The sequence below is a fragment of the Ursus arctos genome, unplaced genomic scaffold (genome assembly GCF_023065955.2).
Source record: "Ursus arctos isolate Adak ecotype North America unplaced genomic scaffold, UrsArc2.0 scaffold_23, whole genome shotgun sequence".
Taxonomy (NCBI): domain Eukaryota; kingdom Metazoa; phylum Chordata; class Mammalia; order Carnivora; family Ursidae; genus Ursus; species Ursus arctos.
The window spans coordinates 3302038-3329386 of NW_026622908.1; the positions used below are offsets into that span (position 1 = coordinate 3302038).

At 45.0% G+C, this 27349-nt stretch overlaps 1 protein-coding gene across 1 annotated transcript in view; it reads left to right on the top strand.

The window, feature by feature from the left end:
* The window catches only part of LOC125280902 (F-actin-monooxygenase MICAL2-like), a 53437-nt gene extending 34311 nt beyond the window's left edge, over positions 1-19126 (top strand). The window contains exons 7-9 of the mRNA XM_048214053.2: positions 8682-8784; positions 12214-12287; positions 15376-19126. Coding sequence (XP_048070010.1) covers positions 8682-8784; positions 12214-12287; positions 15376-15560 — 362 coding nt within the window. The 3' untranslated portion in view covers positions 15561-19126. The remainder of the gene's footprint in view (positions 1-8681; positions 8785-12213; positions 12288-15375) is intronic.
* The last annotated feature ends 8223 nt before the right edge of the window (positions 19127-27349 follow it).

Sequence of the window (27349 nt, forward strand, 5' to 3'; positions counted from 1 at the left end):
CTTTTTCTGCAAATGGGTGAAAGCCATGAATCTATAGATGCAGAGGTTCCAGGATACAGAAATCAGGATAATTTGAAGTACATCCACACTCTACCTTGGCACAACGAAGGAAAATGTAGACCATCAAGGACAGAGATTATCTTAAAGTGGATAAAGAGTAAAGATAAATCATCTAAAAAGGGAACGAAATTTTTACTAACAGCCCTTTTCTCAGTGGCAATAATGGATGTTACAAGACAGTGGAGTAATAGTGTCAAACAGCTAAAAAACCCCAACTCTCCAGCGAGAACAGTGTACACAGAAAAAGTGTATTTCAAGAACAAGTGCACAATAAAAAACGTTCATTTTTTTCTCAAATAGAGTTAACCATGTATAAACAAAATTCTAGACAATATACTTTAAGGAGAAAGGGATATGCAGAAGGAGGATCTGAAATACAGGAAAAAATGGTGAATAAAAAAGTAATAAACACGTAGTAAATCAAATAAACCTTGTTGATGTAAAATAACATGGAGTTTTAAAACAGAACTGAAGTACCGAACTAAAATAGATATAAGTTTGGAGTTGAGTGATTGGAAGCAAAGTGTCCCAGGGCCCTTATACTGTTTAGAAGAAGGTTAAAAGAATAAATTTAAACTTTGTTAAGGTACTAAAAGTACCTACTTAAATTTTAAATGTAGACACTAAAACAATAGACATAAAATTAGTAACTTCCAGATCTGTTGGAGGAAACAAAGGGAAAAGAAATTTAAAAAAAAATAATGATCAGCCAAACAAAAATCCCAACTCAATTCCAAATAAAAGCAAAAGAGCATTTTAAAAAGATAAAAAGATAGCCCAAAGTAGGACATAGAAGCAAATCCAAATACCTCAGGAAACATAATGAAAGTTAATGAACGAGACAACCGTATGCTGTTTAGCAAATCCGTATAAAATACAAATACACAAAAAGCTCTAAAGTAAAAGGATGACAAAATATATACTCACTAAATAAAGCTGTGGATAACGTATTGTGTTCAAAATTCTCCATAACAAAAATAATTAAGAAACGAGGAAAAAATCTGGAGGTAATTACATTAAAAGCAGATAAAATAGCCTTTAATACCAAAATGATGATTAGGAATAAACAGGAATAAAATTACTACATAATTTTTATTATGTTTTAAATATTTTATTTACCTTTTCACTCGAGAGGGAGAGAGAAAGCATGAGCGGGGGAGAGGGGCAAAGGGAGAGGAGCAAGGAGATGCGTGCTCAGCACACAGCCCTATGCGGGGCTTGATCCCAGGACCCTGATCATGAGCTGAGTGAAACCAAGAGTCAGAAGTTCCACCAGCTGAGCCACCCAGGTGCCCCATATTACTACGTAATTTTTAAATGATCAACTCACCAAGAAGATATCACAGTTTTAAATGCATATGTATTGATTATAATAGGCTCAAAATATATGTAACGACAACAACAAAAACGGATGAACTACAGGGGGAATTTCTACTACCGGGGCAGGAGATTTTTAGTATATCTTTCAATGATAGTCAAGCAGACAAAACATTAGTATAAATGTGAACAAATGCAACAAATAACCTTACTTTAAAAGGCATTTATAAAACCCTCTACCCCACACTTAGAGAATGTATATTCTTCTCAAGTTCATGTGGTGATTTATAAAAATTGACCATACTAGTTCATAAAATAAATCTCAGAGAACCTGAATTCTACAGACCACATCCTGTAATACCATGTACTTACCATGTGCTTGACTTAGAAGTCAGTAGCCAAGAGATAGTTTTTAAAACTATGCATTTGGGAAGTTAAAAGATATAGTTCTCATGGATCAAAGAAAAAAATCAAATGGGAATTTCTTAAAAATATACTTGGAAATTTAAAATATACCAAATACGGAAAGGAGAACAGTAGACCACAACTCAGGGGATGCAGTGAGAATGCTGCTGAGAGGTATAGCCTTCAGTACTTTTATTGGAAAAGAAGGAAGGCTAAAAGTTAACGAGTTAAGCCTCCAACTTAACTTAGAAAAAGCAAAAACAAAATAAACCTAAGAAAGAAGATAATAAGTGGAAAGAAATGAAATAGAGTCGTTGTGAAATGAAGAGGATCAAACAAGCCGAATGTTGGTTCTTTGAAAAGACTAATAAAAGACTAGAAGCAACCCTCTTCGATTGGTTTTTAAAAATAAAATAGAAGACACAAGACAGAAAACAGATTAGGAATGAAAAGGGCAGACATAACCAGAGATATAGCAGATTTTAAATAAAGAATATAAATGAATATTTAATGCAATTAATTTTAAAATTTGGCAAACTAAGGGTGAATTAATAATCACCATGTTAACAAATGAAAAAGGGAAACTATATAAGTCTTTTCAATATAAGAAAAAATATCATTCGACAAAATTCAACACTCATTTGGAGGAAAACTTTTAGCAAAAAAGGAACAGAACAAGATACAATGTTCTTAGTTTGAAGGATATCTTTGAAAATATTGTAGCAAACATCACTGTTAGATGGTAAAATAGTAGAAGCATTCCTTTAAAAATCAGAAGAGAAGAATGACTACCCCTTCTATTAGACACTCCCCAGGAGACCCTAGCCAGTACGGTAAGACAAGGGGGAAATGGCATAAAGTTTGGAAAGAAGAAGCAAATTTTTGTTGTTTCCAGGTAGTAGAATTATCCACATGAGAAGCCCCCAAAAATGCACAAATAAATTACTAAAAATAAGAGCCTATATGACGGTGATTGGATATAAGCTTAAAATAGAAAAAGCAATTACATTTCTAGATCTCAGCATAAAGCAATTAAAGAATGAAAGAGCAAACATGTCCCTTGCATTAGCATAAAAACATATGGTACCTAGCAGAAAATGAAACAAAAATGTACACGACCTTTATGAAGCCAATTTTATTGCTTCACTGAAAGCCACCAGAAGACTCACACATAATCTCACATACACGAAAACCTGGTGTCAGCCTGCAGTGGCATTGCAGGTCACGGGTAATAAGTGACTCTGGGACAAGTGGTTTTCAACAGAGGAGAAAGATGAAATTGAGTCCTACGTCATACAAACAAATCCATTTCGTAAGGATTAAAGATTTTAATATGAAAAGTGAAACTTGAGAAGTTAAGAAGAATCTTTTTGACCTCAAGCTGGTGGTCTGTAGACACTCTAAAGGAAAAGAAAAGAAAGATAAGCCACGACTTCAGAAACTACATCTGCAACAAATATAACCAAAAAAGGATCAGTGTTCTAGACTGTGTAAAGAACTCTTACAAATCAATAAGAAACAGAGAAGCAAATATTTGCCTACATAAAAAATAGGCAAATAATTTGCAACGACACGGATGGAACTACAGGGTATTATGCGAAGTGAAATAAGTCAATCAGAGAAAGACAATTATATGACTTCATTCACGTGTGGAATTTAAGAAACAAAACAGAGGATCATAGGGGCAGAGAGGAAAAAATAAAACGAGAAACCAGAGGGGGAGACAAACCATAAGAGACTCTGAATCATAGGAAACACACTGAGGGTTGCTGGAGGGGAGGGGGTAGGGGGATAGGGTAACTGGGTGATGGGCATTAAGGAGGGCACGTGATGTAGTGAGCACTGGGTATTATATAAGACTGATGAATCACTGACCTCTGCCTCTGAAACCAATAATACATGATATGTTAATTAATTGAATTTAAATTAAAAAATAAAAATAGGCAAATAATAAAAATATTTACTTCACAGAAAGAATACTCATTTTAGTAACTAGGAAAATGCAAATGAAGACTACAATGAGAAACTATTTTAAACTAATAAATTACCAAAATTTTTAAAACTTGATAATACTAAGGATGTGGCAAGGATGAGAAACCAGGGAAGCTGTTTATTCAATGTTAGTGGGAGTATAAACAGTCATAGCTCTTGGGAAGACACTTTGGCTTTCTGCCGTGAAAGTGACTGACCTTTTGCATACCATACTATTCAAAAAGTTCATTTGTAAGTGTGTATTCCAGAGCAGAACATGAAGAGCAACTTCGATATCCATCACCAGGAAAATGGATCAGTTACGATATGTTCAAAGATACCCCCAAAGTGATTTTGACTGTTGAGGCAAGGAAGACTCAAAAAAACTACTGTAAGTTGTTTCATGGAAAAAAAGAAAATTGAATGGAATGATTCAGTTCAACTCGTGTTTGTTGAGTACAGCATCAGTAGAACTCAGCACGGCTGGAAGGCAACTCTCTCATGCACCACATTTTGGGAAAATGCACAAGAGAAATTAAAAAGAGGACTTGTAATGCAGGATAAAAGTCTGGCTGGAACCTGTGGGTGTAATGCAGCAAAGAGGCTGAATCGGGCCCGGGGGGGGAGTTCTAAAGACAGCAAAATAGTGCCTTTAACGCTGTTTCTTTTGGATTGAGAACAAGGAAAGGAGAGGCCCAGTGCTGAGGCAGATGGTGTAAAGTTACATGATGAAAAAAGGCAGAATTTCCAACTCTCAGCTTTTATGTTTTCTTTATCAAGGAAAATGGTCCTCCATCTAGAAATGTTAAACACATCTAGAAGAGGGAATTGAATCTGGATGAGAAAGCTGGGTGAGAAAAATGAGAGAGCAATGAATTCAGGTTTCTAAGCCCAGGTGAAAGATGGTATATAGAGTAGTGTCTTGGGTGTGGCATTACGCAATCAGAATTTGTCGAGTGAACCAAATTAACCCCCTGGTGTTTGAAATAACTGGTAGATGTAACCTCCGTCTTTGGAAATCCATGGAGAGTCCCAGAACCAAAGACTAAAGGCCAGTATATTTTCTATGTTTCATATCGCATGGGAAAGAAATATGAATTCTGATCCTTGTCAAAATTCTAGAAAGAATTATTAAAGAAATTGTGAACATTTAGAAGGAAATTTAGAGAGTACTAGGAACCACTGGTGTTTACTGAGAAGCTGAGAAAACAAATGTCATTTCCTTTTCTGGGTGGAGTTGTGAGGTTTGCAGTGCCAATGGACATGGCAGACACTGGGAAGCTTGATTTCAGGAAATTAGTTTACCACAGTTTCCTGTAACAGCCTCATGGACAAAATAGAGACATGTGTGCTGGATGATGGGGTGCAGTTAGAGTCTGTAGCACAGCCTCGCCCGAAGCCTGAGAAGGGTCCTAATGATGGGCCAGATGGCTCTGTTCTTGGTCCAGTCCCATCCGACATTTTGTTTTCAATATTGCATAGAGGTCCAGGATGCCCATTTATCAATTCTGCAGAAATCCCAAAGTGAGCACTGTGTCAGCTCGATAAAATATCCAAAAAGATTCCCTTCTGATGGAACAGAGTAGACAAGATGATACGTAACAAGATACATAGAAAGTCTTGAGTCAGGCGAAGGGAAAGATCAGTTGTACCAATAGAACACGGAGTCATCAGACGTCGCCAGCACCAGGGTGGAAGGACCGCCTTCGTGTGCAAGGTAGTAAGAGCCCAGTGAAGACACACGGCAGCCAAGAGACCTTGGCAGCCCCAGGGTGCCGGGCAAGGGTGCGGGAGGGTCTCTCCACTCTGAGCTGTTGATACTCTGATTCGGACTCGCTTTCGGCTACATCCCCGGGTGGGCAGCCCTCTGTGACACAATGATAAATGACCTGGGGGCGCTGGCTCTGACAGAACGCTTCAGTGAATCCTGAGACCTGTCTTCAAATACACGAATGCCTTCTGTGTGAAGGTGAAGTGTTCTCTCTTTTCCTCCAGAGGGCAAAACTGGACTCAGTGGCCGGGGGGCCAACCCATCGAAGGCCGGTGGAAAGAAGGCTTCTGTCCGTCAGAGCAGACAGCCCTGTAGGGAGCTCCCCCATCACGTGGGGCATTGTCGTAGAGGCTGGGGCGGAAGGAGGGAGAGGGAATTCCTGGAACAGATGACCCCAGAGCGGTCTTCCATCGTGTATGTTACATGATTTGAATAATGACCGTTTCCATTTATTGAGCTTAAACCACGTGCCGTGCCTGGGTTAAGGTGTTCATGTGCACAGTCCCACTGCATTTCCCTCACAGATGAGAGGCCTGGGGCTCAGGGAGGCTATGCTAAGTGTTCAAGCCCACGTGGTGGGGGGTGGAAGGGTGCAAGTTGGATCCCAAGTCTGAGTTTAAAGTAACTTTTATGTTACATATCATCTCTGGTCTATATACTTTATTCTTTGATTCCCGTCTGTGTGGTCGTAGCAAGGGACGCGCTGTATTCTATTTGGCTGTGCAGGGTTGGTTTCCCTGCTGAACTGCAAGCTCTCAGTTTCCCTAAGAGTTGAAACCAATGCTTATTCACCCCTGCCCCTCAGCACTGTGAACACTACTCAGAAGATGTTAGTACTCAACATGTTTATAAATTCATTCATTCATTCATTCATTCATTCGTTCATCCGAGAAACCTAAGGAAGAAGAACACCTTGCTTATTTCTCTCCCTCCCTCTCTCCCTTTTAATCCTTTCTGTGTAAAACTTCACTTTTTCAACCACCTTGCGTGTCCCTTTGTATCCTACAGTGTAAAGTACAAGAGCCTTAGCACGGGGCCTCTATGATGAAATCCTCAGACACTCCCAGACCTCACCCTGCACCCCTCCATCCCCCTTAGCCCTGCCTGATCTCTGTCTCTACTGCCTTCTGTCCCATCCCCACGTCTTTGCTGACACTGTTCCTTCTTCTCGGAAATGTCCTCTCCCATCCTCGTTATTTCCTCTCCAAGTGTTACCCATTCTTCAACATCCCAGTTCAAACACCCAGCCAGCCTCACATCCTGACCAGGAAAACCCTCCCTTCTCCATTTTCTCAGAGTACTTTTTTGCTGCTTTGTTGTTGCAAGAGTTTCCTAATGGTCTATTTTATTCTAGCTCTTTAAATCCATCTGATTCGGAAGAGTCTTAAAGGAAAAAAAAGAGATGGCAGGCGTTATGCCTTACTGCATCCACATTTCTCATGATGGGTAGCCTTATCTGTCACTGTGTCCCCAGTACCTGAAGCAGTATCCAATACCTATTCAATGAGTAGGTATTATTAGACGAGTGAACGAACTGTGGGTGGATGGATGAAACGGACAAATGAATGAATTCATCAGAAGTCAAGATCTGCATTATAGCACCAGTTTACCCATTATTTATATAATTTGGGGGCACTTCATATAAATCTCTCTAAACCCAAGTGTCCATATCAATAAAAAGGTGGTTAAGAAGACAGGGAGGGGCACCTGGGTGGCTCAGTCATTGGGCATCTGCCTTCGGCTCAGGTCATGATCCCAGGGTCCTGGGATGGAGCCCACTTCAGGCTTCCTGCTCAGCGGGGAACCTGCTTCTCCCTCTGCCTCTCCCCCCACTCACGCTCTCTCTTTCTATCTCAAATACATAAAATCTTTAAAAAGGGGGGGGGGAAGGGAACTCATTTTTACAGATGACTTAGTAGGTACAAGGCAATGTGCTCGGGGTGTGACTCACCTTACACGTTTATAAGAAGGAGGGAAGGAGTGAGGAGGAGGGGGTAGTGCTGTGCAAGCTGCGAGAAGCCTGGCTTAGGATAAAGCTCACTTGAGTTCAGGTCCTGGCTCTGCCACTTACTCACTGTGAGCTTGGGAAAATTAATCTTCTAAACCTCTGTTTTCTTCAGCTATCAAGTGGTCACAGTAAGCAAACCTACTGGTGAGTTTGTGATGAGGATTTAGTGTGATGTCCCATTAACGCATGGAGCCCACTGACAGGCATGTGATCACTGCATAACACACAGTAGCTGATTACTGTTGTGTTACTTGTGTGTCTTGTTGTTCAGTTTAACCAATAAAGAAGCAAAGGCTCACGCATAACTTCCGTCCGCGCTGTTTTCCCCTCTGCCTATGGGACACTCCAGTATAAATCCTTCTAGAATGGCCATGAGCTTTGCAATACAGCCTGCGTTCTCAGTTCAGGGTGAAATACTAAAAAGCCACCTCCATGTTGCTACTTCTCAAATATGCCCAGATTTTAACATTTTATTATCTAAACCTTTAGCATCTAACATTGCATATCTAAAAGCGTTGTCAGTGTTCCTATGGTTATTCTTATGTTTAATAAAGGTCATAATCTAAGTTATAAGAAGGTATGAATATAACTCCCCCAGTGAGACTCAAAGCTAATAACATTCTTTTCTCATCATTCAGCTTTTCTTTGTGCAAAAAATCAAAATGCTAATCACCGCCCCTCTATGATTAAATGTAGCACGGGCGTCTCTGCCCCGCGAGGGAGCCACGCCCCACCTGGGCACTCAGTAATCATTTGATTTGGAGGGGGAAGGGAGGAGGAGATAGTAACCAGCAGAATGAGTAGGGTTTTCTTTGGTGGAGAATGTGAGGCATAAACATACGGAAGTTTTACAGAGGACGTACCAGTAGGCAGGAGAAGTTTCATTTATGGCAGGACATGATCAGGATTGTATGACCCTTGGAGCTGAAGGATCCTTGGCCCCGATGTCCAAGAGGACCTCGCCCCCAGAGCGTGCCAGGTGGGCTTGATTAGGCAGGCCCGCAACCTGCGGCATCAACAGGCCATCAGGGGGCTGCCGCCTGCCGAGCCCTTTCCCGCTACAAACAGAGCCCACTAAAGCAACGCCTACGCGGGTTGATCGTGGGGAGAGAAATGCCAATCTAACGCATTTGCTGTTGATTTCTTAAGCAGATTCAGGCGCACAAGATGAAGCAGAGCTCTTGCAGGAATGGTTTAAGCTGGCTCTGGAGAAGAATAAATTAATGCGATATGAGTCAGAGCTCCTGATCATGTAAGTAAGGCAACACAGATAACAGCGAGTCCTAAAAGCAAAGCGGGTGGGAGTCGGGTGGCTCGCCCTCCCAGGTTGAAGTCCCAGGAATTTTTCTCCTCGTGCATACAGAATTGTGATTGAGGCAAATTGGTATTTGGCGTCTTGCATATCATGTTGTCATTACTGCGGAGAATCTTCGTCGTCTGTTCTCTCTGTGGAGTCCTGTGGCTCAAATAGGTGTCAGGCGATGGGTCCGGGGTTGGAGAGCGTTTGGATGAGGTATTTGCAGTCTATCCCCCCCCCAACTCCGGGCCAGTGGCGGGGGGGGGGGGGGCACCTGCAGTCGCACACCTGCGGAGGGGAAGCATGTATCTGGCCTCTGAGTGTGAACCCTGGGAAGGGCTTGGGGAGATCCGCCCGGCTACTTCCTTGCATATTTAACATACTGAGGGACTGAGACCCCTCCGGCTGTGCTCTCTGAATGAGAGGTTGCAGCCTGGTGGGCGATCAGAAGGTAGAGCTGGATCTCCTGACATCGGACAGAGCCGAAGGTCACTCAGCCAGATGCGGACATATCTTTGGGGGTAACCATTCAACCCACTACACTAACCTGACCCCAGAATTACACATATTCACCTATGTCGTCACGAAAGTTAATGGACCCACTTGCTTCTTTGGGGGCAAGGCTTTTACTCTAGACCAGTGGATCTCAACTGCGGGCAATTTCACCCCCCAGGGGATATTTAACAATTTCTGGAGACATTTTTGGTTGTCATCCCAACCTAAACACCTAAAACACCAATAGTGTCAAGATTGAGAAGTCTTAGACCCATGGCAAGGCTCCGAGTAATCAAGAACCAGGTCTGCTCTAGGCAGGCTGATCCCAAGAGAAAAAGGGTGTGAGCTAGGTTCACCTAGTTCCTCCCAAATTTGCCTCTTCCAGGGTGGGAGTGAGTAAGAGTGGGGGTTGGGGAAAGAGACCAGGAGTTACACTCATTGAGCTTCATGGACGTGGAAAGAAAGTCCAGGATTGAGGAAGAAGACATCTTCCTTAGTAATTATTTTTTCAGTCACTATTTTTTAATTGGATACACACGCTGAATCTCAGAGCCACACTTGTCCTTGCCCACCTGACGGCAAAGCCCTTTTTACACAGTCATACCATCCTCCTGTGGACCACATCTGAATCACAACGTTCATTCAACAAAAACGTATCCAACACATTCTGTGTGCCAGGAACTGTGCTGGGTACTGTGCAAAGAAGAATAAACAGGGCGATGGTCCCTGTCTTCCAGGATCTCGTGGTTTCGGGGGAGGCAGACATGCAAACACACAGCACACCAGCAATGAGAAAACATGGCGAGAGCTCCATGGAGGTGTGTGGAAGGAGCAGTCCGTGCGTAGGTTCTCCCGTGAGAATCAGGGAAGTCGCTTCTGCTGCTGTGCTCAGTGCCTGGCTTCCCTAGTCAGCGTGTGGTCAGAGGGAACCTCTTCTCCGAGAGACGCCAGAGGGAAGAACTCAGGCATGGGAGCTAGACAAAAGCACGTGGGAGCTCTGGTAAAGGATAGGCTTTAGTTTCGAGAAAGAGCTGGTTCAAAAGGACAAACATCTTAGACAAGTGACTTGAGTGCTTTGGGAAAGCAGATGCCGAGACAGGGTTAGAAGCACAAGAGACAGGGCGCCTGGGTGGCTCAGTTGGCTGAGCGGCTGGCTCTTGATTTCAGCTCAGGTCATGATCTCAGGGTTCCAGGCTCGAACCCCGAGCTGGGCTTTGTGCTCAGTGGGGAGTCCGCTTGGGATTCTCTCACCCTCCCTACTGCTCTCTCTCTCTCTAACATAAATATATAATTCTTTTTAAAAAAGAAGAAGAAGAGACATAGTGGGATAAAGGGAACGGGAGGGGGAGTAAGAGGGAAGCCTGCAGACCTCTGTGGTCCTGACACCCGTGAAAGGAGAGGGGGAGGAACGAGAATTGGGCAGAGGGGCGTCCGAACTGCGGGGCAGCCCGAGAACGTCTCAGCCAGGCCGAAAGGAGCAGAGACGCCATCGGAGGCGACCAGCTCCAGGACTGCCGGCTGTGCTCTGTCCCTGGCTGGGAGCTGCCCGGGGACAGCGTGGCCTCAGCGCCACACTGAGTGGACTGTGCCTCAGCAGCCAGCTCTCTGCACTCTGCCCAGAAAGTGCTCTCCTAAAGGAAGCCTTGAGTGCTGCGCTTCCGTGGGCGCCCAGAGTGGGCCGAGAGAAGTTCAGGGTCAATAACAAAAGGCAGACTATTGAACATGGCAGGGGGGTTGGCCCAAGTAGTAAGAGAAGTAGGAAGGCGAGGGCAGCCGCGGCCGGGCACAGCAGAGCGACCCCAACGCCGTAGCGGATACACGCACACTGCGGTGGGGCTGGAAGGGAAGGCCCCGCGCTGTCAAAGGCAGGGCCCTGTTCTTGCCCTCCCCCCTTCGGTGTCTCTGTAGCAGTGAACCTCTCTCACCTCGACCTCTCTCCTCTCTCTCAAAACTCTCCTCTGGGTTTCTGTGATGCTGCACTGCTTGTTTCGGTTGCTTTTCAGAGCTTTGATAGCTTCCTCCCTGGTTATATCTCTTGTTTGGCTTCTCAGTGTAGGCATTTCCAAGCTCCTGTCTTCAACCTTTCCTTTCTCTACAGTCTTCCTTTTAGGGATCCCATGGTTTCAACTACCACCTCTGAGCCCTGCGACATCGGTGTGTGGTCCTCATTTCTCCTGAGCACTCCAGGGTTGGGTTTCCAAGGGTGGGGGCCTCCACATTACGCACGGCCTAGCGTGTGGGCACCTTGCACGCACATGGGATATCCCCAGGCATGGAAAGGCCAAGAAGTGCCAAACTGACCTTCACCGAGAACTAACTTCGCTTCTTGACTCTGCTGTTCCTGTTGGTGGAAACACAGAGACCCCAGCTTGACAACTCCAAAGCATCACTGACTCTTCTTTCCACATCTCCTACCGCCAGATGGATAGCTGTCTGCAGGTTACCGCTCTACCTGGACAAATGGCTCGCCCCTGTGTCCTCCCCCTTGTTTTGTTGTTTTCCACAATCAGAGATTTGGGAGTTGGTAGAGGTGATACTTGAAGTCACGTTGCCCCTAAAGGAGACAAGAATTTTGGGTTGTCATTGCTTCTCCCCTGGATCATACTATAGCCATGTCTTAATGATCCATCCCCAGAGGGTGGCCTGGATGGCCTTCCAGACGCCCCCTGGGATCACATCCCAGCCTTCAGCTGCTCCATCGCGTCTACAAGCCAGCGTATCCCAGCAGCCCTTCTCGGCTCCTTCAGCAGCAGACCTTTCCATTTAGAGAGATTCCAAGACCCCAGTTTTAATAAGAAAAAAAAAGTACAGTAGCCATAGTCAGTGAGCTTATGTGTTTCTAGGCAGATCTTCAGTATTTATAAGGTGTGAACGTTTTCTTACCCCCAGGGCCCAAGAATTAGAATTGGAAGATCATCAAAGCAGACTGCAACAGAAATTAAGACAGAAAATGCTCAAGGAGGGTGAGTACAGCGATGTGTGTTTGGGTCCCTGTGAAGGACATTTTTCCCCAGAAAGGGACTTGCACAGAGCACGGCCCAAAGCAGGGCGCTCTTCCCATCTTGCGCGAGCAGCCTGGAGGCGAAGGGGGAGGCTGGAGAGGTGGAAGCCCACCGCCCGCCCAGCAAGGCGCTTCTGGCTTCGTTCACCTGGGCTGTGTGGACAGCATTGGACTCCATCCCACAGGCTAATAGAACAATACAGTTCATTCACTTTCCCATCTATTCAGTTTAGAAATACTTCGCCGAGAGTCTAGTGTGGGCCTGGCGTATGAAGAAGAGCACCCCTGCCCTGGGGTCTCACTGGAGAAGCCAACACAGAGACAGATGATGAGATGAGATGAGAGCCAGGACACAGGCGCCCGAGGAAGGCGGGCCTCGTTCTGCGGGGCACTAGACGTGGTACCGGAAGCAGCCCCCACCCCTCCCCGCATGGGCAGGGCCAGGGCAGCACATGTGAGAAAATGATCTCCACCACGAAGGAGGGAGAGTTGAAATAAATTCAATTGACACGCTGGCCTGATTTATGTGTTCATTGGCTCCAGCACGCTAGGCGTATTTACCGCTTCGTACGTGCGTGTTCGTGGGATCAGATCTCTGCATGGCTTTCCTGCACTGAGATCTAAGTCTAAAAGGACAAGTTCAACAATTTCTGTATACCTCACGGACCAAACATGGTACCTCCCTATGGGGTTGCTGGTACAGGGCAAGCACCTAGCAAATATTGGATATTAGTAAATATTAACCATCGTCATGGTTGTTTTTACTTAGTCATTTTATCCCCATTTTACAGTTTAGAAAACTGAGTCTCAGCACACTTGGCATGCTTGGCACGCTCAAAGTAAGTAGTGAGGGCGCTGAGATTCAGGAACAGACCACCACAGACTCAGGGTCTCCTGCTCTTTCCCACATAGTAGTGATTTGTGGGCTTCTTTTATAGCAAGGAAATTCTTTTTCTAGCAAAATCCTTGTAGGGCTGCACTATATAGAACAGATAAAATTGGTATGCATCATTTGCATTTGTCAGAAGGGCTCAGATGATAAGCCAACATTGAGAGAGAAATTTTTTGTTTTTCTGTGTTGATTATCAAATAAGGACCAACACTGGAATAGACCTAGATTAACAAACCATAGAGCATAATATCTGACTTACACATCTAATAAAAATATAAATTTGCTCCATTTCAGGATGGTAAAATAAATACCACCAACAGACCCCATTCGCCACCGTTGAATTTTCTGTTTTTTTAATTTTTACTGAGGAGTGAGGATCATACATTTCTTCAGTCCTCTCAGGTGTGCCAAACAAAACAAAGCTTCTTCATTTTAACTATACCTGAGCTCTTCTTCCACAACAGCTTTATCCCATTAGTTAGCAAGAGAGAAAAGAACTTTGTTTATCCCTCCCTAGTATACGCAGTCTGATGCAATAATTTAAACAGTCCCTGTAGGACGTGCTCAGTCTCTCTGGGACGAAAATGCTCAGTCTGGGCGATGGCCGCCTCTACCTTCTGCTTTTCCCCGTAAGGCCAGTAACCGGGGGACGCACGTTTGTGTGACTTCTCGGTAGGTGTCTGCTCTGGTTGCTGTGAGTCATTAGCCCCCGCACCGCTGTGTCCTGTCACTGGGCTGCTTTCTGTCCACTGACATTTGCAGCTAAGGACTGTGGCTGGCCTCCTCCACAGCCTGGCCACCCCTCAGCACGCCTGGAGCCTGCGGGCATGCCCCGGCTTACTCAGCCTCACCTCAGCACATCCTCCATTCGGCTTGGCCACACGGTCTCCACTGGGGGGACCACAGCTCTCCTCAACATGGGGGAGCCCTATGGGAGGCCCACTGACCAGCCGGTGGGCACTTCTGGGCCTTACCTGGACCACACAGAGCAGGTGGAGATCTGGGGACACAGACTCGGACCCTTCCCTGCCCAGCCGCAGTGTCCTACTGCCCCATGTTTACACATAAGGCGCCCTTCCAGCCAGCTGCTTCCCAGAATTCCAAACAAGGGGCAGGGTAAGGATCCTTTGGCCCTTAGTGTTCCCATCAAATGGTGTGACATTTCCTGGCCCAGAGTCGAGAGGCTGGAGCGCAGGGCTCTCACCCTCTGCTTCTCCTCTCTTCTCTCCATAAAACATGAGGTGCAAAGGGAATCGTGCTTCTCCACCACCCTTCTGTCACGTGTACCTTCTTCCTGACGCTGTCCTCAGAACTAAGCCCGGCATGAGAAACAGTGGCCCTTTGCTCCAGGATCGAGCTCACTGCCTACTCCCCAGTTCGTTACAGGGAATGGAGGAAGGTGTTTATTATAAAGTCCTCTCCCAAGGCAATAATCTGGTTGACAAGCCTCACATCTGCCTTAACATCTATTTTGACTGTCAGAAAGTCATTACTACCTGTTTCTTACTCTTTCCTTTCCTTTTATAGCAATCTTATGTCCCCCAGGCAATTGGATGCGTCAGGCCAATTAGGAAGAAGCTCTTGTACTCTGAAGGCAAAAGGGAAAAAATAGTTACAGTCTGGAGACACAGTCCCATTGGCCAACCAGAGCCTTATTTTCCTCCCGCCTGCTCTCTACTCACAGGGCTGCAATTTGTCATTAACTACAAATGAAAAAAAGGAGTCTCGTCATTGAAATCGTAGCCACCGATGCAGATGCTCCACTTAGAAACTTTGCACATAGATTTCTTTGTTGTAGTTCAGACATGTTTAGGGAAAACAGCCTTTTTGTTGTTTTGCTGGTTTCTTTTTTGCGGGGGAGGGGAGGCTGGAGGACTCGGGCTTGGCTGATATTCTTTTTCCTCACAAAGGGATTTCCCCCTGTTGCTTTATATATAGTCTCAAGATGAAAACGGAGCTGATTCCAGCACAAAGCACCCTCCTTGCTAATCTGTGGCTTCGAGAACAGTTCCCTGGTGTTAAATTCATTTCCTTGTTTGCTCCGTGGAAATTAAAAGGCAGAACAAGGGCAAAACAATCAAGAATGCCCACGCCAAGAGCTCTATCCCTGCGTCAAATGTTACCTGAGGTCCCATGCTTTTCCTTTTTTGTTTTTTAGAGAGCCAGAAAGATGAGAATGATCTGAATGAGGAGCGAGAAATATTCAGCGAGATGATGCAGGTGATTGACCAAAGGGACAGACTCGTGGACTCCTTAGAGGAACAGCGCATAAAAGAAAAGGCTGAAGACCAGCACTTTGAAAGCTTCATCTTCTCCCGGGGCTGTCAGCTGAGCAGGACGTGAGCAGGCCCAAGGCGCTCCCCCTGGATGCTGGCTGAGGGCGAATGGGGCCAGGCACACCCCACACACTCACGGTTCCTCTGGCGGGATCTGCCATGCCTGGAACTAAAGTGATACCCTATTGCTATCTTTTCTTAAACATTAAAATTCTGTCATACGGAGTACAGCTGCCCAAGACCCTTCCCGAGATTATAATGAAGAAAGTACAAAGTCTGTTCTGAGATCGGCATATTGGCAGGTCTCACATTGGAGTGACCTTGGCAGATGACCAGCATTGTTTTCCTGAGAAAGTGACACCGGGATCGACTTTCCTGCTGCCTTTATCATTTATCTTCCCAATTCATTGAGTTACACATCTTCAGATTTTTAAGAAGCTGCCTTTTCATTAATATATCCATATTTGCCTTTTTTTGCATGGATGACTGGTTTCCAAATGTCAGAAAGAAGCAGCCGCAGTTTAAAGATTAGGTTAATATTTAAATTGTGTTTCCAGAGAAAAAGGAGAAACCTTGAGATTACTGATTACATAAAGCAAATAACTCATATAGCAGGTGTTAATTCAATCCAGGGTGAATTTAATTTACCAGTTGTATTTATAAGCCTTAATATAATATACGTAAGCAATGAGAGCTTAATACAACATTTGAGCCTTAATTTTATTTAAAAAACAAAAAAAGGAAAGGAAAAAGGAAATAAAACTTTGCCCCTGTAACATAATGAAAAGCAATTCTAGAAAAGGAATCGTTTTCCAGTGCTTTTATGTATAACTGTTGGTGATGGCAAAAAGGGAAACGCATTTGTTGATAAAGTATCAGTGAGGCTGGGACTGCTACTGAAAACACACCCACTAGTGATCCAAGATGAGGATGCTTCCCAAAGGCTGTCTTCTCAGGTCCAAAGAGAAGCATCTCCCACACTCTCTCCAGGGATTCCCCAGGAACGCCACCGGACAAGAACAGAACCACTTCTGATTTCACAGGGGAGCTGAGTGCCATGACCCCATTTACCAAATGCAGGGGGCAAATCCCAAACTGGGTCATGGATTTTTTAAGTGACATTTTCAGTATGAAAAGAAAGCCAGGGGATGGAGTTTTGTGTGCTTACAGGGGATTCCTGGGCTGTTCCGATGGGTCCTACGGGTACCAAAGAAAACTGATCGGTTTTACATAGTGATCTGTTGTCAGAAAGAATTGGATTGTTTTCCCTCAGTGGGATTCTTTGAAGATTCAGTCTTTCGCTGACAAGAGACGGACTGAGGAACTCTTTGTTATATGTCTGGCCTCTCTCATTTCTGCAAGTGCGTAAATGTGTCACTGAACAGAAGGTGCTTTGCAACAGTTGGCTCTGACCGGAGACCTGACTCTCCTCAATATAAGTTGACCGTGAACCACTGCTGTCTGAGATGCTGTCCGCACACGCCAGTCTGGCCAGCGGACGAGCCAGAAATCAGAAATGTAACTGGATTTCCCAAGCCCGCCACCATTTTGGGCGGTGTGAAATGCAGCCTTTCCGTGGCATACCAAATTGTGAAGGTTGCAGTCTTCTTTTCCTCTCTTCTTTCCTTCCTTCTTCCTTTTTCCTTTTTTTTTAAAAAAAGAATCTTCTAGAGCATGAATTCGTCAATGAGGGAATATGTGCAGGTATCTATCAAAACCGTGCTGTTTATGGCTATTTATTCTTATTTATTTATATATTTGGTGGAAATTGCTAATCTGATTTCCTCCTACTTCTGGCTTTCCTGCGTTATGCTACTGGCACTAAGATATTGTTATATAAGCTATTTGACATACAAATAACCCAGATGTTTGGGGCAGTGAGTTGTATAGTATTAAAGATTTATGGAGATAGTTAAAATAATATTTTCAGTCATTAGGTATTTAAAGGTGAGACTACGGATACTCAGGAATTTTAATTCATTTAAAGAAAAAAGATATAGAACTTCAGTTTTTATTCTAGAACGTTTAGAAATACCGGAACCCAGTCTTTTGTCAGTTACATGAAAGTGCGCTATTTGGTGGCGGTGTGCATTTAACAGAGGATGGTCACAGGTGTAGTGTCTGGGTCGTTACGATACAAAAGAATTGCCACTTATTTTAATTTGTTCTATTTTCCTCTAAAAGAAAGATTCTCCCACGAGGGTCAAGAAAGAAGGTGTTTCTTGGCCCTAGTATCCTGTTAATAGACGAGAGAAGCAATTCGTTCGCTTTCTCTTCCAAAGACTATGTTCTGGAGGTTAAGGCTGAGTCTCATCTGGCCAAGTTGAAACATAAACCTCATATGTAACAGCCTTCTACTTACACTGGCTTTCAGCTTAACAGCACATGAAACCATTTCAGTGAACACTTCCAAAAGGACACAAGTAATGTGGCCGTTGAATTATTTTGAATAGTTCCATTCCTTAGTCACAAATAAAGAATGTTTCTAAGACCCTCAAAATGTAAAATATTGTGCATTTTAAAGATGATTTTTTTATGCAATATGAGTAGGGTTATGATGAAAACAGCTTCTTCTGTCCCATAGAAGGACACTCATGATCAAAGCTGGGCAATGTAGGACTCTGGATGACACATAAAGCCCCAGACAAAGGTCATATTTTAGAGGCAGGCTGGCAGTTAAACTCAAGGGCTCATGATAGTTGCAAGTTAAGGATTTTATGTAAGATAGACCGGGAAGACAGTTCTTAAGCTTGCCCTCCCAAACCGTTCATCTGTTATCTATTTGTTTACCAAACATTCTCTGATTGCGTTTGGGGTCCTGTAGCCCCAAACAGGTGCTAGCATGAGGGAAGAGTATTAGTCCTCCACTCCACCCACAAATAAATGCAAAGATAAACAAGTACCACTCCCAAATAAATACAAAGATAAAGAACCGTTTTTATTCTGAGTGTAAGCCTATTCTACTCACATTTATCTCCAGCATAAGGACTTTTGCCCCCAACAATTACAGCACTTCTTTGACCACAAAAATAAGTTCGTTTCTAAAACTGTGAAAAATAATATCAGGTTGTACCGTTTCATTTAAACCTTGACTTTGGCAGTGTTAGGCTGCTTGGAATCAATCAATGCTGCCATGCAGCATGTTAATTGCAACCGAGAAAGGAAGTGGCAGGTGTTTCCAACTCTGATGAGCTGCAATGAAATTGATGTTTTCTGTGTTCTGGAGGCAAATGACAATTCAGCAATGTCTGTCTTCCCAGGAAGCAGATTTACGGGCTTTTCCTTCCAAACTGAAAATGGCAGCAAGTCCCACCCAGGTGGCTGATCAGAGAACTACCTCAGCAGGGCAGAGGTGGTAGGGGGCAGCTGGGGCTGCCGCATGAACAGAGAGAGTGGCAGTCATTGGATATGGTGAGCTCGAATGTAGTTTATTGTAATAGGAAGGTTCACGTACAGGGGAGTGCACACTGTCTCACCTACTGTTTATCTTCTAACCTCACTGCTGAGTAGCTTGTAAAAGATTAATTTGCTCCGACCATTGGGAACTATTCATGTGGACTGAAATGCGTTACATGTGTACTGCTATAAATAAATGAACCAAAAATAAATGGTTTTCTGTTAAAAGAATCAAAACGTTCTCCTGTGGGCTTCGTCTGGCACTTCCGAGAGCAGCCTCCTTTCCATTTCTTTCTTTGCCGTGAGAGGAACGGGCCAAAGTTTTGATTTTGAGTGGGAGTCCGTGAATTCACAGTTAAATGCTTGATTCCCACTGGGGGCACCTGGAAGGACTTACCTGACCAGCAAATTGGACTGGATTGGGAAGAGGAGTGAAGTCTCGCCTCGGGTCTGTTCTTCCAACAAAGAAAGTGACCCTCAGAGCTGGGGAGGGGGAGAGATGGAGCCAATCCTGGTTCCACCTCCTTGTTCGTCTTACCTTATTATCTGGCCTGCTCTGATTTTGTATTACATTCACTCAGCAGGAATGCTCCCAACATGCACCTGAACTGGCCTCTTTCTTCAGTGGGCACTTTCAAGACCGAGTTTATTTATTGGTTTCTGTTCTTAATCCCAATGCATGCGAATTTTCATGCAATGTGCAGCACGGATCCACCAGAATTGCTACATCAGGTTAACCAAGTCGCCAGTCCCCAGCATTTCACACTGAGTTTCCCCATTGTTGGAAAGCTTTTTCTGCTGTTGGAGTATTTGCAATGATCCATTTTTCTTCCATTGAATATTAACGAAAAGTAAACATAACTGCAGATAAGAGCTCCTGTTTTGCAAGTGCTAACATTGTGGCAGCAGGGAAAGCAGCAGCTAAGGCCAGCCACTTTTGGTGGCACTTTGCAAGTGTTTCTATGCTCGTGGTGGGGCTCATGTGCCCTCCTCTGGCTCTCAGAGCCACAGGCTCTCAGCCTTTAGCTGGCCCGTTTGCTGCAACTCACCAGCCCTCAGCTTTCCGGGCATGTGTGGTAGTGTCATGCTCACTCCCTCTCCCAGCTTGTTTCCAGAAAAATGAAAGCCCTGACCATGGTGCTGGGTACTGTGAATTCAGCTCACCTCACCTGCCAGGTGCTGTAATAAGCTCTGTTTTAAGTGCATTATTGCGTTTAATTCTGAAAGTGAAATCCTTCAGAGCCTATTCTGGAGATAAGACTAAGACACAGGGGCTCAGCTTACCTGGTAGTCCAGGTACGAAGCAGTGGAACTGGGGCTCGAGCTAGATCTCGGCCTCCAGAACCTGGGTCTCTGACCACCAGGCTATACAGCCTTACCCTGTGTCCCCACCCAGACCTGCACCTTCTGTTCAACCTGCTCCTTCCCTTCCTTTCCTAGATCGGTTCCCATCGTCACCATTCCCCGGCACCTCAGTGCCCAGCCCTGCTCAGGGGAAATCTGGGCATGGAAGCCAAAGCTGCCCCTTAGAAGTGCTTTGTGTTTCCTTCCAGCTTGCATCTAGCTATACTCTAACATGGGGACAATCTTCTAGAACAGGTCAGTTACCTAACCTCCACCACCCCTCACAAAAATATTCCAATAAACATGATACTCTAGGAAGAGGCATCTTGGTTATCTCGGGTGACCAAGTGGCCCTGACACACTGCCATGGATCTCCAGGGCACATTTTGGTCCCAAATACAGACGCGTGGCACGGCGTCATCAAATCCCAGGTCCCGAGGGTAGGGAAGCAAGAACACAGGGCTGAAGGGATGGGAGAAGGCGAGGACAGAGGGAGTGTCTTGGGGACCAGCTGCTTTTGCGGGCCCTCAGATCATGCAGAGGCGGGGGGGGGGGGGGGGGCAGGGCAGGAGTCACCAGAAAACAGCACTCGTGGTTCTGTGTGAAATGGAACCAAATAACCCGCTATTGGGGCAGCATCTGTGTTTAGCACCGACTACATCTGAATTTAGTTCGTTTCCCATCCCCAGAATAATCGAAGGTGTTGCCATACGAATTTGGGAGAAACGCCTGCGTGTTTATGTGTGGTAGTCCCAACACCGTAAGTGTGTGACTCGAAAACAAATCAGTAGCTCAAGAAAAACCCAACAAGGATGATTGCTGCGAACGTGGTAACCCAAGCTAAGAGTCAGCATTTCAAGGCTCCAGCTCCTGTTCTGCCGTTGCTCACAGCATGCCTCGATTACGCCTGGATGTCTTCATCTGTGTAATGGGGCTGACCCTCTGTTCCTCCCTCCCGCCCAGGTTCCTTTAAGAGTCCGTCTGCTGTGGCTAGGATCCAATTTTAAAATGGGAATGGCCAGAATATGACTTTGTCATTGGAATGGCCGTGGTGAATCTTGAACTTTTCTAATCCCCACAGCAGAAACAGAAAATGACATCTCAAATCTCAGCAGAACGGGGAAGAATGGGGGCAGGTCCCAGGAGAGGAGGCAGAAGCTGTAAGCGAGGCCAGGGACCACACTTCCCACAGCATTGTCACCTCCCTTTTGGGACTCTGGGTCTCTGCGCTGGCCTCTGCTGACCTCTTTGGCCAATGGTTTCTCAAGTACACCCTGAAGACGCCACCTGGCCGTGGTGCCTGGCTTCCCGTTCATGGTTAGAGGTGACATCTCTCACCTTCCTCCCTACAAGGAAACATCTAAAGTGTAAGTAGCCTCAATAGCTTCCCTAGCACAGACGGAAGTGGAGACTTGTTCCTCCAGCCCACCGGAGGCAGGAGGCAGGTGTGGGAGGAAGGTGGATTACCATGACAACCGTAACCTTGCTCCTCCAATCGCACCTGCCTGGGAAAGGGTAGGGGAGACCGTGGGAGCAATATCGTGGCCCGTGACGTGGACCACACACAAACAGAATCACTGGGACCCCAGGTATCCTTGCCTAGCTGGGTCTGAAGTGTCTGACCCCTGCTCCTTTCTCTCCTTAAAAGCTGTCCCTGCTGCTGTTCTGGAGTGTTCTCCAAACCTCTGTTAGACCACTCAAGTAGGAGCCACTGATTTTAGAGCTCCATCTGCACATGCAGTCGGCACTCCGCTACCGTGCTCAGGTGAGGACTCCATCTCTAATGTCTACAGTTCACTACTGGACTCTTAAAGGCTAGGTAAGCGGTCGCCTGTCTCAGAGATCTTGGGACATGTCCCGCCATGGCTGGATCAGAGACCATTTGAATGGCATCGTCCTGTGTGATCCTCGACAACACCCACCCAGTCCCCCAGGTCACAAACCAAGGCTAAGGTCTTTCAACTTTCCCTGCCCCGATGCCTTTCCTCACTCCCCCACCCCCATCCTGCCATCTGGCTGCCTCAGACGTGCTCGCTGGCAGCCCGGCCTTCAGAGGCCACTGCTAATACCCCAGAGTTCCCAAGAGGAACACTCAAGAGTTCTCACTTAAGAGTCCCACTCCAGAGCCATTTTATCTCTCACACATTCTTTTCATCAGGAGAGCCCACTTTGCTTTCAGTGATCAAAGACATCCCCAGGAGGCTCTGGCTGGCTTCTCCTCACCACCAGCAACCCGCACCGCCACCCCACCCAGCCCCCACCGCTTTGATGTGGTCAGGCAATCTCTGATTATTGTTTCGCTCCAGACCCTTCATAGAACCCTCTTTGTGATCTGCAGGGGCCTCCTAGTTTGTCCCTTAGATAGTATATTATTTTTACAGGCAGCCACAGCAAAGGACCACAGGCTGGATGGCTTAGCACGACAGAAACGTATTCTCGAGGCTAGAAGTCCAAAATGAAGGGGTGTTCCCTGCAATGCTTCCTCCTAAGCCTCCCCAAGCATCCCTTGGCTTATAGCCGCATAATTCCAGCGGCTGGCTGTCTCCTGTGTCTTCACGTCACCTTTCTTCATGCATGTTTGTACTCAAACTTTCCTCTCTCAAGGACGTTGGTTTTACTGGGTTGGGAGCCCGTCCTCATCCAGTTCACCTGACATCCTATTTTAACATAACTAAGAACATCGGCAATGACTCTATTGCCAAATAAGGTCACAGTTTGAGGTTCTGGGGTTAGGATTTCAATATATTTTTAGGGAACACAACTCAACCCATAACAGAGGGTATTCACATTTGGGAAATGTAAAACTTTCCCCAGTGAAGACCTCTTCCTCTTTAGCTTAATTGGAGATGATTGTTTTACCTCTATATCCTGGGCTTTTAATCTATACAACAACAAAAGTAACACAGCAAAAGGAAAAGAAAACAGAATGCAAAAGACAAGTTGCTTACCTATGACAGATACAGATCACAATACAAGTTATGAAATCTGTCTGAATGGAGCACACAGACTCCAATTTTTCTCTCCATTATCTTACTAGTCATAGTTACTCTTTTACTATTCTTTAACGCTTACCCTACAGGCTACAACACGATTGCTTGATTTATCAAAGTCCAATATAAATTCTTACCTTGACTTCTTCCCAGACAGTGCCTGGACTTTGGAACTCTAACTCCATTTACCCATTTCCCAATTGAAATGATTTCGCTTTTGCGTATTTTAATTTGATGTCTATATTTTCACACCCTGTAAGACATGATGATTATTTTATTTAGTTAATATCCTTTTGCATTTACCATCTTCTTTGTGCTTCCTCCTCCGTGTGTCACCAAGCTTCCATCTGCAATGATTTTCTTTACGTCATAACACTTTACTTCGGTTTGGGTCTGCTATTAACAATTTTTCTCAGTTGTGCTTTTTAATTTAAATGCCTTTATTTTCTCTTTGTCTACCAAAGGGCAGTCTTTTAGAGTCCCAGACTAAAGCAAACGGGGAATTTCTTGGGGGTCCCTGGTTTGGTAGCCCCTGAACATTTGTCTATTTATCCTTGTGAGCTTGGCAATTGCCCTGCTCAACCTCCCAGCTTCTCAGCTGTTTCTTTTAAAATTGGGGAAAAGAAGTCCCGGGTGATGGGCTCACCTCTCGGGCATCACTTCTTCTCTGAGACTGTGGCCCGGTAAGCTTTATTAGCTTTCCAATACTCTCAAGAAGATTTACTTTACACTCAGTGTCCAGCTTTTCCAGGTGTTCTCAGTGGGAGGTTTGGCCTGTGTTATGTAGTCTGATGACATGAGAAACTGAATACCGCTTTCCCATCTATGTGTTAGGATTCTTGGAAGCTGTCACATAACACTTTTGGTCACATCCCATTGGTCAAAGTTTAGTCATGTGACTGCACCTAGCTGGAAAATAAAGTCTTTATTCTGAGGAACCATAGCCTAGCTGAAAATGGTGGGTTCTACAGATATTTGGGAGAACAGATTCTAAGGGCTATCGTATTAGTCTCTCAGTTATCGGCTATGTGAGCTAAAGCAAGTTATTTAAACTCTCCGAGTTTCAAGTTACTCACCTGTAAAATGGAGGTAACGATATCATTTATGAGTCTCCAATGAAATGTAATAATCAACACTCTATTGAGCTGAGACTCGTTATCTGCTAGGCACTGAGCAAAGTAGTTTATTTACACTCTCTTGATCCCCCCAACAACCTTATGAGGCAAGTGCTCGTTTGTTCTCATTATGGCGAGAAACCTGAGACACAGAAATTTAGGTCACCTGCACAAGGTTGCACAGATACTTGACTGGAGAATGGCGATTCGAAGCCCAAACCTTCACCACTACCTGCTCCCGCCTTGTAAATGACAACCCCCCTCCCCGTGGGAACGGTTGGGGGAAGATGAGAGGACCAGGGTGGGAACATTGCTCGGTGGCCGAGAGCAGCACGTGTTCCGCTAGAAAAATGATCTCCTAAGGGAAGGTCTGGGGACAGAAGTGACCTAGTTTGAGACCAGTGGAATTTTGAGTGATGTGGGCCACCCAGGGAGCTGGAGAAGGAGACCATGGAAATAAAAGGGACCCTAAAGGGCACGTGGTACCATGACGTCATTGTATATTGAAGAACCGTATACGTACAGAGAATTGTTGAAATTAAGGGCCCGCTCTGTGAATTTCCAAAGTGAATACACCCACGTAACCAGCACCCAGATCAAAAAAACACTACCCATCCGTAGCCTCCCTTCACGCCTTCCCACCAACCCTGCCCCGTTCTAGTCACTAACCCTCCCAAGGCTCATCATTATCCTGACTTCTAACATCAGAGATTAGTTTTGCCTGTTTTTGAACTTTATACGAATAGAATGGTAGAGTATATGCTCTTTTTGCATCTGATTTTTTTTTCACTCAATATTGTGAGCTACATTTCTGTTGCTCCTTGTGGTTGCAAATTGTTCATTCTCCTTGATGTATAATGTTCCAATGTGTGACTATCACAATTTTTTAAAAAGATTTTATTTATTTATTCGACAGAGATAGAGACAGCCAGCGAGAGAGGGAACACAAGCAGGGGGAGTGGGAGAGGAAGAAGCAGGCTCATAGCGGAGGAGCCCGATGTGGGGCTCGATCCCATAACGCCGGGATCACACCCTGAGCCGAAGGCAGAGGCTTAACCACTGTGCCACCCAGGCGCCCCAGACTATCCCAATTTTTTAATGGACTCAAATCTTAATAGACATTTGAATGGTGCTGCCATGAACTTTCTAGAAGATGTATCGGAGGGCACAAATGTCCTCATTCTTCTAAGGTATAACCTAGATTGAAATTGTGGGTCATCAGGTGTGTGTGACGTTCAGCTTTAACAGGTACTGCCCTCACTTTCCTGATGACGGAAATGGAAGCACAGAAGGGGCAGTCATTCGTCCAGGGTCACCCAGCCACTGAGCCAGGACTGGAACCTGGGTTCGCTCTCTCCCAGGGTGGTATGTCTAGGTCTAGATTTCAAGGAGAGACAGACCTAGAGATTCAGCAGCGTCTCCCAGCAACACACATTTCACTTAGGAGCTGTCCTTATCATTAACCCTTGGGTAAGATGAGACCAATGGCCATCATGAGAAGGGCGGCTCACCAGTGGGGCCGTGATTATAGACACCGATTTACAGTGAGGGGGCTGGCGCAGGCTCTTCTATGCATCTTATCAAAGAGCAGCGTGATTAAGCAGGATTTAGATTCAGTCTATTTCAGTGCCAAACCCTGTGTAAGATGCTTTCCCATATATTAACTCATTTAATCTTCTGAACATATCTATATGGACTATGAACACATAATATCAAAATGCAGTGTCTGAACTCTGTAAGCAGACTAGAGCAGTTTGGAACAGGGCTTTCCAAATAATCTATGGTGAAGGACCAATCCATCCCAGACCAATATTTTTGGAAAATACAATTAAAAAAGAATTACCAGAAAGATAAAATGAAAAGATATTCCAAATATAAGCTTCCAATTTTTCTTGTATCAAACAAATATAAAATTGCATTGCTAAATTCCTATAAAAGTTTCTAAACACTCTTAATTTCTGTATTTATATCATTGAGGACCAATCACAGTTTGCAGATCAATACTGGTCTTCAGACTACACTTCGAGGGGGACTGATTTATAATTCACTGCTCATTCCCCAATGTGAATCTCTCTTTCAAGAGCGATTGATAATTAGCGGAAGGAAGGTTTGTAGAGAAGACATCTGCAAAATATGTAGACCCAGCCACACCCACACAAGTACTGTTACATCAACGGGACTTCACCATTTCACTGTCTTTATCAGCATAACTATTCCAAAAATTTCCTTCACTGAAAAGGTAAGACTTACAAATAACTTTATTTGCGGGCACCTGGCTGGTTCAGTCAGCTAAGCGTCTGCCTTTGGTTCAGATCATGATCTCAGGGTCCTGGGATCCAGCCCCATGTCGAGTTCCATGTTGGGCTCCTTGCTCAGTAGGGAGTCCACTTCTCCCTCTGTCCTCCCACCCCAGCTCAAGCTTGCTCACACGCTCTCGCTCTCTCTCTCAAACAAATAAAATCTTAAAGAACAAATAACTTTGTGATTTTCAAGAACTTCTCCCAAAACCTTACTGAAATGAATGTAAAACCTTTAAACTTTTCAATAGCATCAAAAGCATTATTCACTCTCCAAGACTCTTTAAAAGGTTTGCCTTTTACCTACGAATCCTCAATGAGTATGATCTGAGCCAAAATTAAACAAGCACCCCCTCATTGAAAGACCTGCCTTAAACCAGATTCCAAAACCTTATAAATATCCCCAATTTGCTCCCCCCTCCCCCACCCCGGCCGAGATACTACTCAGACGCGGCCAAGGCAGGGCTCTCCTTACCACGGTGCACAATGAATTCAAGCTTTGTCAGCTCCACAGCTGATTTTGCTGGTATTTTCTGAGAGCCAGCTTTCAACAACCAAGACTTTGTTCCTCTTTTTTAGTCTTGCTCAGGTGCTTTCAAACTTTAGTCGCATAAACATTACCAAAGAGGGCTGTAAGTGGAAAAAACACACATGAGCAAGATGAAAGAGATCTCCATGGGTAGTTTTTTGTTTTTTAAAGATTTTAGTTATTTA